This window comes from Mobula birostris, chromosome 11, assembly GCF_030028105.1.
Source record: "Mobula birostris isolate sMobBir1 chromosome 11, sMobBir1.hap1, whole genome shotgun sequence".
Taxonomy (NCBI): domain Eukaryota; kingdom Metazoa; phylum Chordata; class Chondrichthyes; order Myliobatiformes; family Myliobatidae; genus Mobula; species Mobula birostris.
In genome coordinates this window covers 89304737-89321107 of record NC_092380.1, presented here as the reverse complement: position 1 = coordinate 89321107, position 16371 = coordinate 89304737, and the positions used below count along the sequence as shown (strand labels likewise).

At 40.9% G+C, this 16371-nt stretch overlaps 1 protein-coding gene across 3 annotated transcripts in view; it reads right to left on the bottom strand.

The window, feature by feature from the left end:
- lrp4 (low density lipoprotein receptor-related protein 4) overlaps nt 1–15797 on the bottom strand; it is a 452403-nt gene extending 436606 nt beyond the window's left edge. For all 3 annotated transcript variants that reach the window (XM_072272686.1, XM_072272688.1, XM_072272689.1), the window contains exon 1: nt 15542–15797. In XM_072272686.1, coding sequence (XP_072128787.1) covers nt 15542–15599 — 58 coding nt within the window. In that variant the 5' untranslated portion in view covers nt 15600–15797. The remainder of the gene's footprint in view (nt 1–15541) is intronic.
- Nucleotides 15798–16371: the final 574 nt, after the last annotated feature.

The following is a 16371-nucleotide window of genomic DNA, read 5'->3' as shown; positions in this document are numbered from 1 at the left end:
ACATCTCTCTTTTAAACAACTCAAAAGTAGTTTAGCTATTTATTGATTTAGTTTACTGCATAGGGAAAACTGACTGTGTACAATAGCCCTATCCCAATAGGGTTCCTCTTGTCCTCACCTACCACCCCACCAGCCTCCACTCCAGCCCATACATAATTCTCTATAACTTCTGCCATCTCCAATGTGATCCCACCTCCCACCCCACTTTTCACAGGGATTGCTCCCTTCATGACTCTCTTGTCCATTCGCCCCTCCCCACGATCTCCCTCCCGGGACTTATCCTTGCAAGTGGAACAAGTGCTACACCTGCTCCTACACCTCCTCCCTCACTACAATTCAGGGCCCCAAACAGTCCTTCCAGGTGAGGTAACACTTCAACTGTGACTCTGTTGGGGTCAACTACTGTATCCGGTGCTCCCGGTGTGACCTCTTGTATATAGATGAGACCCAACGTAGACTGGGAAACCGCTTCGCCGAGCACCTATGCTCCGTCTGCCAGAAAAAGCAGGATTTCTCAGTGGCCATCCGATTTAATTCCACTTCCCATACCTATTCCAACATGTCAATCCATGGCCTCCTCTACTGAGGCCACACTCAGGTTGGAGGAGCAACACCTTATATTCTGCCTGGGTAGCCTCCAACCTGATGGCATGAACATTGACTTCTCTAACTTATGGTCAAGGACAACACCCCCCCTCCTCCACTCCACCATTCCCCCATCCCCTTTTCCCCTCTCTCACCTTATCTCCTTCTGCCTATCACCTCCCTCTGGTGCTCTTCTCCCTTTTCTTTCTTCCACAGCCTTCTGTCCTCTATTAGGTTCCCCCTTCTCCTGCCCTGTATCTCTTTCACCAATTAACTGACCAGCTCTTTGCTTCACCCCACCCCCAGGTTTCACCAATTCACCAATTACCTTGTGTTTCTCCCTCCCTTCCCCTCCATCTTCTAACTGAATAATCTTTTTCTCTCCCGTCCTTCTGAAGGGTCTCGTCCCGAAACGTCGACTGTGCTCTTTTCCATAGATGCTGCCTGGCCTGCTGAGTTCCTCCAGCATTTTGTGCATTGCTCGGATTTCCAGAATACGCAGATTTTCTCATTTGTGATCAGGTTTACAGTCATTAGCTCTGCACTGACACATTTCCAGTAGCCAACTCGAAAGGAGAATTTGATTAATAATAATTTCTTTGCCCTCTTATCTGGATAATAACATGCACGCCAAACAATAAATTGAAATTTAACCAAGCGAATGGGTAACAAATTATCAATTAGGTCTGCATACTACCTGAATTCATCCTCATTATGATTTTATTAAACTAAAAACAGCAACAAATGCTTGTCATCAATGGGCTTTTGAACTAAAAATAAAGGAACTATTTGCCAAAAGCAGTCAACCAACCATTAAGCTCGCATTTCTGACATGCTATTAACATTTGACAAAGACAGAGGTTTAAGGAATGTTTGTTTCTGCAGGAAAATTGAGCAATAACAATGAGTCCAGTTACTGCCTCAGTATCCGACACTTAGTTTGGCAGGATAGCTTCTCACACACTCTTGTGAGTATCTTGCTGATGTATTTGGCCATTCTGCTGTGTTTGTACTCATTCTTCCCACCCCTAACCAACAAAGAGTATTCCAGTCCTTTTAAACGTGCTTCAGGTCCAAGCTTCGCCTACCTACCAAGGTTCAACATGGTCCAACATGGTCCAATGTCATCCCTTAGTACAACAAACTTCCTAATACTAAGCCCCACACACCAGTGTGCCCCCCCATCTTACACCTTTGAACTGTTGCACCTCCAGCTCAGTAAATCCAGCTCAGTAACCCGCTACAATTCATTTCCTGTATCAATATTTTTGCTCATCACCAGAATTTAGAAGCTATTTTCCACTGTCATTCCTGTATTTTTGCCTTTCTGTGCAACTTCTTCCTCTCACTTTGCTCTGCTTCTCAAGTCAAGAGTTATGACATAATATGCAAGCTGCAAGAACAGTGCTGTAGAAGCACACTAGTTCTAACATACTTTGTCAGCTACGTTTGCTCTTCTGATCTTGAAAAATTGCTACACTTCTGATTTCCCAACCACAAGGACACCACGATTGCGAGTACTCGTCACCCTCCCCTCCCCCAATTCTTACTTCCTTGCAGTCCACTCCACCCCTTCTATATGGAAAACAAAGGATTTCAGGCCAAAATATTCTATCCTCACCGTCAGTTGTGCATCTCTCACGTGTACAATGAAAGCTCAGCAACCAGATTCAGTTAAAACTTACTCAAGACCGTAAATCTAGTAAAAGGGACAATTCTACAATTGAAAAGGCCCAATGGTATAATTCAGAAAAGCAAGGAAGTTATCCTTGGTCTCAGTCTAATATTTATTTTCAATTAATGTCAGGTAAAAAGACTCCAATTACTATTGTATTGTTTGTGGGAGTAGAAATGATTCTTTCTACACCCAAGCACTCAATCTTACAATAAGCCTAAAGTATGCTTATGCGCTCAATCCCAAATTTTATTTGGCCCAGTAAAAACAGTGAGGCCAATAGCATTTGGTTGTGTGTGGTTTTTTTTTTTAAACACAAGGTTAATAGTGAGGCAAATAATTAGATAAATGCAAATCATCTCAAATTGCAGATCAACTTACAATTCTCCCTCATTCCAAATTCCAAAGTAAATGTATTATCAAAGTGCATACACGTCACTATATAACACACAGATTCATTTTCCTGCAGGCCTTCACAGCAAAGCCACTCAGAGTCCACCTACGTCCCCATTGTGAGAGATGGGAATGGGCAAGGCCAGCCAACAGGGCTCCAGTGAAGCTGTATAGGCCAAAATACAATGGACTACAGAAACACTGATAAACACTAAACATTCCATCCACTTTGGGTGATGGAGATGGGAAGTCATCAATGGCCCATGCTCCACTGGGAGCTAAGCACCCAAGAAGAATTACAGTAAAATACACAGAAACACAATGGAGTTAATGATAAAACTGCACACAAAAGGACAACAACCAACGCACAAAAGGACAACAAATTGTGCAAATGCAAAAAGAAAAACAAAATAATAATAAATTATATTGACAACACAAGCTGTTGAGTCGTGTAGAGTCCATTGGTTGTAGAATCAGTTCATTTGCTTCACATCAACATTATTCCACTGTTTGACTCACTATGGAAATGCAATGAATGCAATTCTGTTGCTTCAGTCATCTGGTAGATTTGAATCAACTCAATACACTCCCTTTCTAATTAATCAAGTGAACATCAGATGGCACCAAATATTTTAATTTATGCTCAGCACTCTCTCTGGCATTGCTCTGTGCCCACAGTCTGATATCTCATTTTGCAATCTTTATTTGCTGAAATGTTCAAACACCGTGTTTTAAAATGTTTGAAGTTTTCCTTTCAGTCACATTTTTCCTATCTTCTATAACCCCTGTCCTCTACCAGTAACAAATTTTGAGGGAGATTTGCAATTGTGTTTATCTAAAAAAATGACAATATGATGTTCCACCTGTCTCCTCCTGAGGTCTACCACAAGGGCCAGGTTTCAATCAGTTCAATTCGCCATGCGATAAAAAGAACAACAATGTGCATCGGATAGAGAAAAGCACAAGGTCCTGAGAAATGAATTCATTTTCCCTTGTCTTTTCAGGCCATTAAAGGATTAGCCGATGCATAATCGAAATCTTTTCCAAAAATGTAGCAAGCATGTACTTGAACTTGCCGCTACCTGCCTGCATTGTTCACATAAAGATAGCTAAGATGCCATCAGCATTTAGTAATGTACTTAGATGCCCAAGCACTTTCTCAGAAACAAAATGCAGCACATTAACTTCAAAAATTTGTTTATGTCATAGACTGTTTCAATCTAGAAATCAGTGAATTTTTACTTGCAATATAGTTAATACAAAATATATACAGTAGTACCTACCCCAAGCCTATTTAAGTTTCTCCCATAAAAGCTGTCACTCCAATCATTTTATGACTTTCATTTCTTGTGTTCCACACTACAGACATATCTATCATTCTTTGTCTTCAGACTTCTTGCAATTTCAAAGCAATTACAGTATATATTCTTAATGTAGATTGTTGAAATAAGTCCTCCATCAAGCCAGTATCTGAAGAGAAAAAGTCAGCTTTTTAAGCTAAGTTTTTTCCACCCCCCCGCCCAATCTGAAAAAAAAATTGAGGTGATACAAGCTTGAAGAACCAGAAAAAGGCAGGATTAGATGAGTAAAACAAAAGGGAAAAAAAATAAATCACATTAGGGTTGAAGGCAGGAGAGATTTCATGAACAAAATGGGTACGAGTACTGGCATATGACAACTTGGGTGGTAATGGGAGAAGCAAGACAGAAGAGGAATCTTTTGAGAGGTTGGAGTCACTGCCATCAATCGCCATATGAAAGAAAAAGAGTATTGCTTATGATCCAAAATTATTGGATATCGAGACTGGAAGGCCTAATCAAAGGATGAGGAGGTATTGTTTCTGGAGCATCGATCCAACAGTGTAGGAGACAAGACTAAAAAGATTCCAATGAAGAAGCAAGGTGGTGTGGGACCTTACTTCACACATGCACTCTGAAAGCAGCTTTCCACATACAGGTCTTCATTTACCAACTCAATAATGTACAGTGCTGTAACACCAGTAAAACAACCACATCCCCTTGCTATCTTATTGAATGGATGTTTACAACATCCTTTTTATTGATTCTGTTATGTTCAAGAGTCAAGATTGTTTAATGTTATTTCCTGTGCACAAGTGTAAAAGAGAACAAATTAGTTGTTATTCCAGATCTGATACAGCATGAAAAAAACCACAAAAATAAAGAACACAATAACATTTTTAAAACCACAATAAGTACATAGGATAGGTCAAATACATAGATTGACTGTATGCCCATAAAGTGACTATAGGCTGCACAAGGTGACTGACAGAAAATAATAAACTGGTAGTGTAGGTAATAGGTGAAAGTATTGATCAGCTTTACTGCTTGGGGGAAGTAACTAACTGCCTTTGAGTCTGCTGGTCCTGGCGTGGATGTGACATTTACTACAGATAAACAGAAATGCTCTCATTGCAAAATGAAACAAACTGCTTTTACCAAAGGAGAAAAAGAAAATGAATTAAATGGGACACTTACAATGCTCTTACTTGTTAATTATGAATTCAGTCTGCTAAAGCTTCACCTAGGTCAGCCAAATTTCAATTATAAAAGGCGAGATTTATTCCCCTCCTCCAATCACCACTTGATGCATGTATTTAATGAATACTTTCTTGTGTAACCAGTCATTATTCATCTGTCACCCCTAATTAATAGACTTTTCAGATCAATGTGATGCATATCTGCACAAGATAGGCCTCCAATTCTAATAACTTTCTACAGGAGCACTATTGAGTGTCCTGTTTGGCTGCATCATTCTGTGGCACAGAAGTTTCAAGGCATTGGGCCACAAGACCCTAAGGAGATAGTAAAAGCTACCAAGAGGATCACCAGGATCTCCCTCTCCACTATTTGTGACATTTATGGGGAGCATCACATACAAAGGGCCCAAAGCACTGTGGAGGATCCCTACTTCCCATTCAGCAATCTACTTGAACCACCACCCTCAGGAAGGAGGTACAAGAGTACCAAGTCTAGGACTGCTAGACTGGGTAACAGCTTCTTCCCTCAGGCTGTGAGACTTATATTACTCTCCCACCACCAGGGCCTTGTCACAAGGACAGCAAGCTGCTTGTTTACCTGTGCTGAGCACTGCATGCATTTTGAATTTTATCTTATTCAAATATGGTAAAATTTTGGTTTATGTGCTGTGTGTGATACACGTTTTGTCAGTGCATCATGGTCCAGAGGAAGACAGTTTCATTGGGTTGTATACATGTACAGTCAGATGACGATAAACTTGAATTGTTGATTTTCTTTCATTCCCATTGGTTGAAGTGTTATAGGAAGCTGGATATTGCTCCTTAGAAGTTTCATAAAAATACTCATCATCCTGCATATCAGTGTGCAAGACTGAACAACTGTAACCAAATAACACATCAAAATAGGAAGCAAACCTTTCACCTAGACTTCACGTCAATCATGATCACTGAAAGGCTGGAAGATATTTTATTTACTTGTGCACCTCCCCTCCCCACACCTTTCATTAGAATGGTAAAACTATTTTGAGAACATGAAGGAATTAAGGTATTTTAATGATCAAATTACATTATTCATTCAGGAAAGATTAATCAGTGTCTCATTTTTAGCAATAATGAACATATTACTGCCTGAAGCCACAACATAATCGTTATTTTGGGTGGTCTCCCTGTAATAACAGCACTGTTTAATGAAAGGCAGCATGTATACAACAGATCACTCACTTGTTCGGTGAGCTTTAACCAAAGCAATGCTTAAACTACTGTTTCATCATTAAGTTTGTAATCAATCAAGGCAGTTTTCTAAAACAGTTCTCTCACTTGATTCATTTCCTAGTTTACCACCCTTATCTTTCTCCACATCATTAAGCAGAGTTTACCATTTTAATATTTAAATAAGTCCCTCAAAGCATGGGGATCGCAGAAAGGATACAATTGTTTTAATTCAAACAGTTCAAAATTTACAAGCCACATATCCTTGAAATTATTTAGAATTGAGGACCCTGGGATTATCCACTGTTTTAACCTAGCAGCTTGTTCTGAAATCAGAAAACAGTTCTACAAGTTTCACATCTTTTGTGAATTTCAGAACGGTGGTCATTTCTGTAAACGCTGGAAGTCTACTGAGATGCCTAGACACTCCAAACACAGACAGAAATCAAACTATTTTGCAACAACCACATTAAGCAACATTATAAAATTGGACTGCTTCATGAACATGACAGTTGCTCAACTCTTAAGGTAGAACACCTACTCGTCCTTACAGCAAAGTCTTTCAGTAGCATTTTTGTATTCTAGCAGCATACAGGCAAATCTATTCCAGTTTCCAACTTTTTCTTACCAAATGGAGAAAATGCTCAAAAAGGAATGTGAATTTTCAGAGCTGAATTATTTACAAGCAAAGTAAATAATGCTATAACACATGCCAAATACTGGAGGGACTCAGCAGATTAGCAGCATCTATGTACGGCTGCAGGACTGGACCGATGAAGTCTCGATCAGAAATATCAGTTGTTTATTCATTTCCATAGATGCTGTCTGACCTGCAAGTTCCTCCAGCATTTTGGATTTCCAGCCTCTGCAGAATCTCTTGTGTACTTGATGTTGTACAAGTTTTAGTGGACTGAAAATCAATTTTAGCACAGAAGTAATATTTGAAAAAGAAAAGCGGTAGGCTAGAGAGGTGATGCTTTAACTAGAGCACCACCTGCCAGTACTAACTGCATACCTTGATACCCTTGATGTACAAAACTCTAGCAAATATTTTTGAATATTCAGTATGTGCATCTCAACAGTTCTCCTGTACAGAGAAATATAAAGATTTATCATTCTTTGGTTGACAAAATGTTTTTACACAGTTGAGTTCTGAGTGACAAATATTTTTTAAGAAAACAACTGTGAGCCCCAATTCAAGACACGGCAGTCATCAACCCTGCATCTTTCCTTTAAAACCTTGTATAAAAAAATTTACATGTTTCACTGAGATCACCTCTCTTTCTCCTAAACTCTGGAGAATTGAGGTCTTGTCTGATCAATCTCTCCTCACAAGAGAAGCCCCATCCCCAACTCAGTAATCAATATGGTGAAGCTTCATTACACTCCCCCTGTCACAATATCCTTCCCTGTGCAGACAAACTGGACACGTACACAAAATTCCATTTGGTCTCACCAGGGCTTTGTTTAATTTCTTGTACTGAAATGTCCTTGCAGTAAAGGCCAATATAATCTTCGTAATTGCTTGTTGTGCTTGTATGAAATGTTTTACACCAATTAACCTATAATACTCTCCAATCCATTCCCCGCACACTATTTCTAAATCACAACCAGAAAAGCGTCTCCACTGCCCAATAGACATTTTTATGACATAATGCTGATTGATCACCTGTTGCACTGCCAGATCAGATGAAGGCTTTCTAAAGCAGACAGGAGTCTTTTTAGAACCTGAACAACTGTATATAGAAAACTTCCCTCTGGACCTTTGACAACCATAGATAGAACAAATTTTATTCCAACCCATCCGTCTCAACTGGATCTAGATCCAAAAACGTAAAACAACAGTCCTCTGACACTCTGCATCATAAATTCCAGTTACCAACAGGAGTTTCTTTCTTTCCTCTGCCTCTGGATCTCTGCATGCGTACACCATTCCGCAGTCAAGAAGATTCCAACAGCATACTTCCCAAGACCAGTCATTGCAATTCTTGAGCCAACTACCAAGAGATACACAATAGCAGCATTGATAAACCTGAATCCTGATGTTTCTTTCAGTTTTCTCCATTGGTATGATCAAAACTGGGATTCTGTATCCCTGATCATGAATGTGTTTTCTAATGAATCACAATTAACAGTATTGCCCAGAGGTCTTCAGAGACAATAAAACAGAAAATGCTGAAGATATTCAATATCTATGGAGAAAAATAAATGTTTCAAATTTCCTTTACTTCCTACTTAGATAAGTTATACCAGGGAAATTAGGAAAGGATGCTCAGCATTATATGGTGCAAACCATTTCATACGGGCACAAAAATTAATCCGGAAGGCGCACAATGCATTGGTCTTAATTGCAATGTTTTCTGTTCACCTTTTGTCAGAGCTGCAAAATGTTAAAGAAATACAAGAAGTGAGTGAAGAGCATTAGAAAGCAAAATACAAAGAGATACGACAAGGTGGAAGCTAAAATCAATGGAAAAATCAGTTGGCACTAAGCAATAAAGAGTTATCTGTGGAACAAAAAACCAGGCTCAAGGAAATACAAATGGAAACAGAAAAATGTTCACCACTGATCATAGAAGCAGCAGCTGCAAGCCCTTAACTCCAAGTGGGGTCATCGGGATGCTGTCATGATGGCGTTTTTTTTGGCAGGCTTTCTTATTTTTCACAAGGCCAAGTTGCTAGCTCAACGCTCAACCCAGCACAGATGGAAAGCGTGCAAGGGAGCCGGCTGGGTTCGAACTCAGAAGCCTTCACTCCGAAGTCCGGCACTGATGCCACTACGCCACCAACCGGCTGCTGATCTACTGCTCAGCCTAAAAACTTCGAATGCACCTTACAAAAAGATAGATGCCATGCCTCGAGCTCCATCTGAACAGTGAAAAGGCAGGAAACACAAATCCCAAGGGCACTCACAGACTGAATGGAAGTGTTTGACGAAACAGTCTTCCAATTAGAGCATGGTTTCCCAAAATTAAAGAATGAAATCCTGGGCGGTGGGAAGCTTGGACGTAAATAGACAATGTGCATCCTCCATGCTTGCACAGCAAGATACACGGCAAAGATACAACTTACAGAAAAATGACCAGCATGTTCACTGTAGGAACACTCTCCCAGCTCAAAGGGCCTGAAACCACCCCCACCCATCCCCATCAGTGAATTGAAGAAAGGTTTCTGGGTCAAAGCAGCCCAGAACACCCAGAAAGACATCAGACTCAGGAGTCTATGACAGGAATTCCCAACCTTTTTTATGTCATGGACTAATTCTAGTAAGAGGTTCATGAACCTCAGGTTGGGAACCCCAGTCTATTGATGTCAGTATCCATGTGGACTACTGAAAGGAAAGACTAACTTTCCAAAAAAGTCTGTTTTTCCATTGGTTTGAAAGGTCAACTGCTTAATCCCCTCCGAAGATGCTGCTCTGACCTACTGAGTTCCTCTAGCATTTTTGTGTGGATTTCCAGCATCTGCTGAATTTTGTTTTTCTAACTTCAGATTTCATTCAAGCAGTGACTTTGTGCTAGATGAGACAGAAACAACAGAAAACAGACAATGAAAATGGAGATGCATAAAATAGCTGGTGAGGTCAAAAGTTAATCCATTATTTTGGGAAAGAGGGCACGGCCTGAGCATGAAAATGCAAGAAGTGAGGCTAACACAGTTCAAGACTTAACCTACTGAAGTGGAAGACAAAACTTTGAGGGAATATCAAGGGCAAAGAATCCAAGGACGCGGCCTGGAAGGCGAGCGTGCCTTCAGGATTCTGGATTTTCGTGGCTCTGGAGACAGGCCGCTTCTTGGCTGGTGCCCCTGACTGAGGCATTGTGGGAGAACACAGAACATTGGGAGCAGTGGACTAGCTGCTGGGGGTTGTGTGTCTGGAGAGATGCACCTTTATGATGCCAACTGGGCGCAGAGCTTGGAAAAAGCAACACAGACTTTTAACATCATAAATCAGGGAGTTGTTTGTTATGTCTCCCCTCTCACTGTGAAATGAGGACATTTCTTTTTCTCTTATGGGGGGGGAGGGAGACATGTTGAATTACTGGGTGAATGAGCACTCTTTAGGGTACTGCAAGTCTGTATCTTTATTTATGCTTGGTACATGCTTGAGTGCTCGATGGAGGGCGACAATGCTTTTTTGCTGGTGGGGGTGGAGGTGGGGTCACTGCCTCACTGCTGCTTGTGTGTGGGAGAGGGCAGCTGGGGGGGGGTGGCCTTTGGGGTTCTAACTTTTAACTGTCATTCATTCTTTGGGGCACTCCTCTGTTTTCATGGATGTTGGCAAAGATAAAGAATTTCAGGATCTACATTGAATACATTTCCCTGACGTTAAATGTACCTATCGAAACCGATTGAAGTTGGCCATGCCATACTGGACAACATGTAGTGGCATCCCCAATGTGTCATGCTCTAGTACAACCATAACAGTGAAAGAGAAATTTTACATTTTTAAGAAGAAACTGGTGATGGGGGGTGGGGGGGAGGGAGAAGAGAAATGCTGTCAAGATAGGTTTAAAATCCAATTAATGTAGCATACACATTGATGAATAATTAATCCCTAAAAAAAAATGGAGAGATTGATATTGAGGACGAGTCAGGAGGACCACACAAAGCCGAAAGGAGCAAAAAATGCATTAAGGAACTTATTCTTTCAATTTTTTTGTGTTAAACCTCACCAAAACAATGAGAATTTTCAGCTTCAGCAGCATTTATACATTATTGATGTAGGAAATGAACCCTAGGGATCTTTTTCCTGCATGTCAACCAGGAAAATGAAACACAAGGCTGAAAAGTTATCGTAATGACATATCACATAATGAAATAAGATTCAGTCGGGTTCTTAATGTTCATACCATCTCAGAGAACAACGTGATGGACACCAGGCACCCTGTAGTTTAGTTCAAATGATGCTGTAATGACAACTCGTCCCTACTCCAAGCTCCAAATGACAAAAAGGTCACAAAGCTGTGGCAACAGTTACCAGCTTGATGCAAAGGGAAAATATACTCATTCAAAACCTTTATTATGCATGCTTAAGTGGTGACTGGCCTTCAGCTGCCACCCTTCACTTTTCCCTGATGTTTCCCCACTTAAGAGCAGTGAATCACCCCTCGCCTGGAACTGTATGGATCCCATTTTGTGGCCAATGTCCAACTCCCATCTGTGCCTGAAAAATGTCAATGAAGTGTGTGGGATCTGATCAGAGCCATATCCACTTTTTAAATCCTCATTCAGGCTCATCTCCACCCCGACTTGTTTTCACTTCAGATGATTGCAGAACTGCAGAATATTTATTCTCTTCCCTAACTTAACACAATAATGGTCCTTCTAATTTATCCTTACCATCTCATTGCGATTGTCTGCCTGACCATGTTCTTTCTTAATTCTACCCCTTCAAAACAGTTATTGATACATGTTTGGGAGTTGTATAATTAGAAAGTTTTTCCAGATACCTGCAAGTTATTCAGGTACCTACGAAAACTCACCTTTCAACAATTCCTCAGCCACGTTGCATTCATTATTGACGGGCTCATTTTTCTGGTGAATACAAGTGACTGACCTGCAAGGTTCCGTTTCCATTTTGCGGCTCCCGCGTAATTGAAGACTGGGGAATGTTGTAACTAAGTACAATAGAATAAAATGAACTCTTTACTATCTAAAGCTCTTTTGAAATGCGCTTAATTAAGTTGGACAAGAGGTAAATTACAACAAAGGCAGTTCTGGAGTCACTTCTACTGGCGGCGATCTTACTTGGGTACGCCACCACCTGTTATCGTGTCAGGCATGTCAGAATTGAGCCAAGGACAGAATTCCGCAGGGTCTTACTGCCCACCGACAATATGCATTCATAAGTTAACGCACTGTGCTTTTTCATACAAAATAGACAAATATTAATATCCATGTCTAACCTGATGCATGAATATTGGGAATAGTGTACTAAGGACTTTAAAGCCAACACTTGATTTTTAATGACAATCATTCAGCGATTTACTTATGTATAGGACAACGCAACATTTGCATCCTATTCATCAGTGACGATGCAGATATTTGAATATCTGCATATGTTGAGTACAAGTTAATTAACATTTATTTGAACGTTCGTCAATAAATAAGGCATTGTATACAAGTACTCGATAATTTGATGCAATTAGTTCCTTACGTTTTATATATCTGAATAAAGAACGATTGGATAGAAATAGATACACGTAGCAATAGGTTACATCGCAGCATGTTCAAACTGAAGTGCGCTTGCTCGTTTATATTGACCGAGCGCTAGGACCGCGGAGCTCTTTTTTTTTAAAAACTCCCTGCTGTTCCAACTGGGTTTTCAAAGAGAGTTCCTGTAATAAAATAGCTGAAGAGTGCCATTCGCGCCAGGGCGGCAGGAAAATTCCACGACAGAAATTCTTCGCACTGTATTAATATACACGACGGAACCTGGGCAAACAGGCACAGTGCTGCCAGAGACAGATTTAGATATATCTTAACAAGATTGAAGTTCCTACTACTCGGTACATATACCTGCCCACACATTGATCGTGCACGCGCGCAAAAGATACTAAAAGGACAATCTCACCATTTACAAAAACTGAAAACCACGTGAAAAATTGCTTAATATTAAAGTATTTAACATACTAATTTTAACAAAATCTAATTGCATAGAGCTAAGGTAATATAGAGATTATCGACCACATTAGGTAGATTTTGATTGTAAAGAACTGTTAGAAATGTTTAAAAACTCGACACCAAAAGTAACTGATTAGTTTCACGAATAATTTTCTGCTGCAGCCAATGGGCCAAGTCTTCATCCCGGTTTTAAAAGAAAGGTAAAAAGTCTAGCACGGTGGTCTCTTCAAGAAATATCTGCATTCCAGAGCTTGCTTTACTTCGGCATGGATATTCAAATCGCTCCAGTAGGCGAACACATTCAGATGGAAACGCAAATCCTCCAGCTTTGGAGCTGACATAGATTGGTGGGTTTTATTTTACCTACTAGACGTTTCACATTTTTATTAATATCATTACGAGGTTTTTCAAATAGATATTTCTGTCGGGTTAAATAAACACTTTGCAATTAAATTAATTCTCTCCCCCCCCCCCCCACACACACACACATTTTCTGCAGTATTCCGGTGAAGAAAGGAATTTGTTTTCTCGAGAGTTCTAGACAACACTGATACACACCGAGAAATAGTTGTCAAGTTTCACCCTTACAACGCCACAGGCTTAGAAGATGGATTGGCGAAAAGCTTCACTGGGACTGCACGAACCGCCAATCACAGCAGGTAAACAGCAATTCAGTGTCAAACACCGAATACTCGTCATTTGTCTTATCAATATGAATAAGCGGTGATTTTCAATGGTCGAGCGTTTTCCGTGGATGAGGAAATACAAATGGATGGTTCTATTGAGAATATAAACACCTGCGCTGATACCCCGGTGGTTACAAAGTGATACTGCTCTCTCTATACGCTGAAACCCAAGTTTTAATAGTTGAGACGTATTCTATCTGGTGTGATGTTTTCGATTAAACATTAGTTTCCCCGCGACTCTGAAATGTGTTTCACAAAGCGCATTCTATCTTTTGGAAGAGGCTGGGATAATTATAGTAAGAAGACTGGTAATTACAGTCCTACAACGGAAATGGTCAAGTCTCGTTTCCCCGACATCCCAGCGCTGCCCAGACAAAGCAAATGAATCAAGAGACGTTCAATTAGAGAACACAGTCCGTTCCGCGTGGCTATTCTGTTTGTTCTCAGTAGAAGTGCGATGGTATTCCAGATAATACTACTTTTAAAGTACTGTCGCCGCTCGTCCTCTGGTGTTAAGGGCTGTTGTAATCCTTTGTCTTACGACAGATAAAGGCTAAACTGGCGCCTGCATATTTAATCGTGCTGCAAGAAAAGAATGAGCAATGCTCGTCTACCAGAGAGTTAGTTATCTTTCTCAGATGGGCAAAGTAAACTGTGGCGCAGGGGGCTTCCTCCAAACACACTGGCTTGTCAGTTTCGAACAATTTTACTCTACCGGGAGTCACTGTGACTGACTCATCTGAGAGCGGCGGGTCAAAGTGAGACTTTGCAAAGTGTAGCAGAAAATGTCTAGGAGGAGATGGCGCAGCTGTCACGAAGCAACCTCAAACAGCTCTGTGACAAGCCTTTTAATCGGACTGGCGAACAAATTATTCTGCAGGAAGGACAAGGCTGCACTTTTAAAGTGGAATGGCCGTTTCCTCGGTTGAAAAGATCAAACTATCGACATAGTATAGCTGTTTTCTAAAAGTAGTAAAATGATGCAGTCGAGATATAGACTTCAAAGCAGTATTAAAACTGGGCACATGGTCCTGCATGGCAACCGGTTACTATTTCAGACTTCGCAGTTTAAGTTAAAGCCCCCGAAGCGCATTACTTTCTCTACATAACCTGGTATTCCTCGTTTTCTCTTATTTTAATGATCTAAGACACAACACGTGCATGAATATAGTTGAGAAACCAATTATCCTTAAATGCCCGCCGACACCCTTTATAAAAAAAAATCAGTAAAATAGTTTTGCCTGTTCGGAGTGAGAATTCCGCCTTACCCACCATGCCTGATCCCCAAGTTCCCTCGTTCCTAATACATACCATTCCTAATCGCGGCTGTTGTTACAACATGCAAGGTGTTGAAAGCCTACAAGACCCAAGCAACCTTTCTACCTCGCTCCTTTGGCTCAAGAATGCCCGAATGTGCAAGGCTGATAATGATTAAAACTCTGCATGCCTACTAAAACCCATCGGCGTTTCTGTTGAAATAAAGAATTCAGTCCTTTCTTCTGACGGAGTTTGTTGGGGAAACAAAGACCGAAACATACACTTCAAAACTTGTATCAAAAGTTTGTTCTCATCTTCAAACAACCTCACTTTATTTCATTTGTCTTGCTAATAAAGACCCCGGTTCAGTTCCCTATACCAATTGGTTTCTATATGGTGCTGTAAAGCTGGAATTAAGTCAGTCAGGAGTTAAATGACATACATCCAGTCTCAGGCAACACGCCGCATGTCTACTGCGGGGGCATCCGTTCAGTCCTCGTTTCTTCCATAGACCTCACCGACTACCACTGCACATCCACTCTATAACTCCACGATCGTATCTGTCCCCCCGAAACAAATACGGCAATGCCGATAGGATCGGTAAGTTCTTACCTTGGCCGTGTAACACTATAACAAGCAGGAAGCCAAAGAGCAGCGCAACAGGCTGCATTATGATCTTGTCTGACTCCTGATGATTTGTTTTGTTTAAACCAACACTTAAAAGGAGGGAACAAAAAATGTTTCTTTAAGGTTCGGAAAATGAGGCTGCAGATAAGATCAGTTCATGGCTGGCGGCTATTGTTAGTAAGTTTCCCTTGCTCTTTTTAAAGGTAAACTTCAGAACGACGTAACTGTTGGATGCTACCAGCGAACGTGCACCGCTCTGCCGTCTCAGTCCGAGTGCACGATATTTTCTCCCATGGATTGATCAAAAGCAACATGGACCGCACCACCTTCCAATGCTGGGGGGGGAGGAGTGTTATCAAACTGTGAGAACACGGAGAAATCCCTCGACGCTGCCTGGCCTGAACCCGTGGCAGTCCACCGTGTTACCAGTAAATAGTGATAATGTTCTTACTTAGATTGCACTTAATATTTCAAAGCCCGAGGAACTTGCGTCTCCGGCTAACCTGCGTCCCCCGAAGACGTGTGCTGAATGCAAGAAGCTTTCCAATCCTAAACTTGCTTTAGTCAGTCGCCAGCCGTAGTGGCAGAGATGAAGGCGGTAGATAGTGATCACCAACCGGCAGCCTTTAACATTTTTGATGTGTTCGTTTATTATCTATAAGCTAATTTAAAACTACGCAATGCACGTATACATAAGTTATTTATTAGCAGTGCAATAAAACATTTTCTGATGGAACTTATTGCATGGCATAAAAAACAAAGTAGCTACTTGGATTAATGTCTTTAATGTAGTTCTGTCCCTGCGGACTTCCACA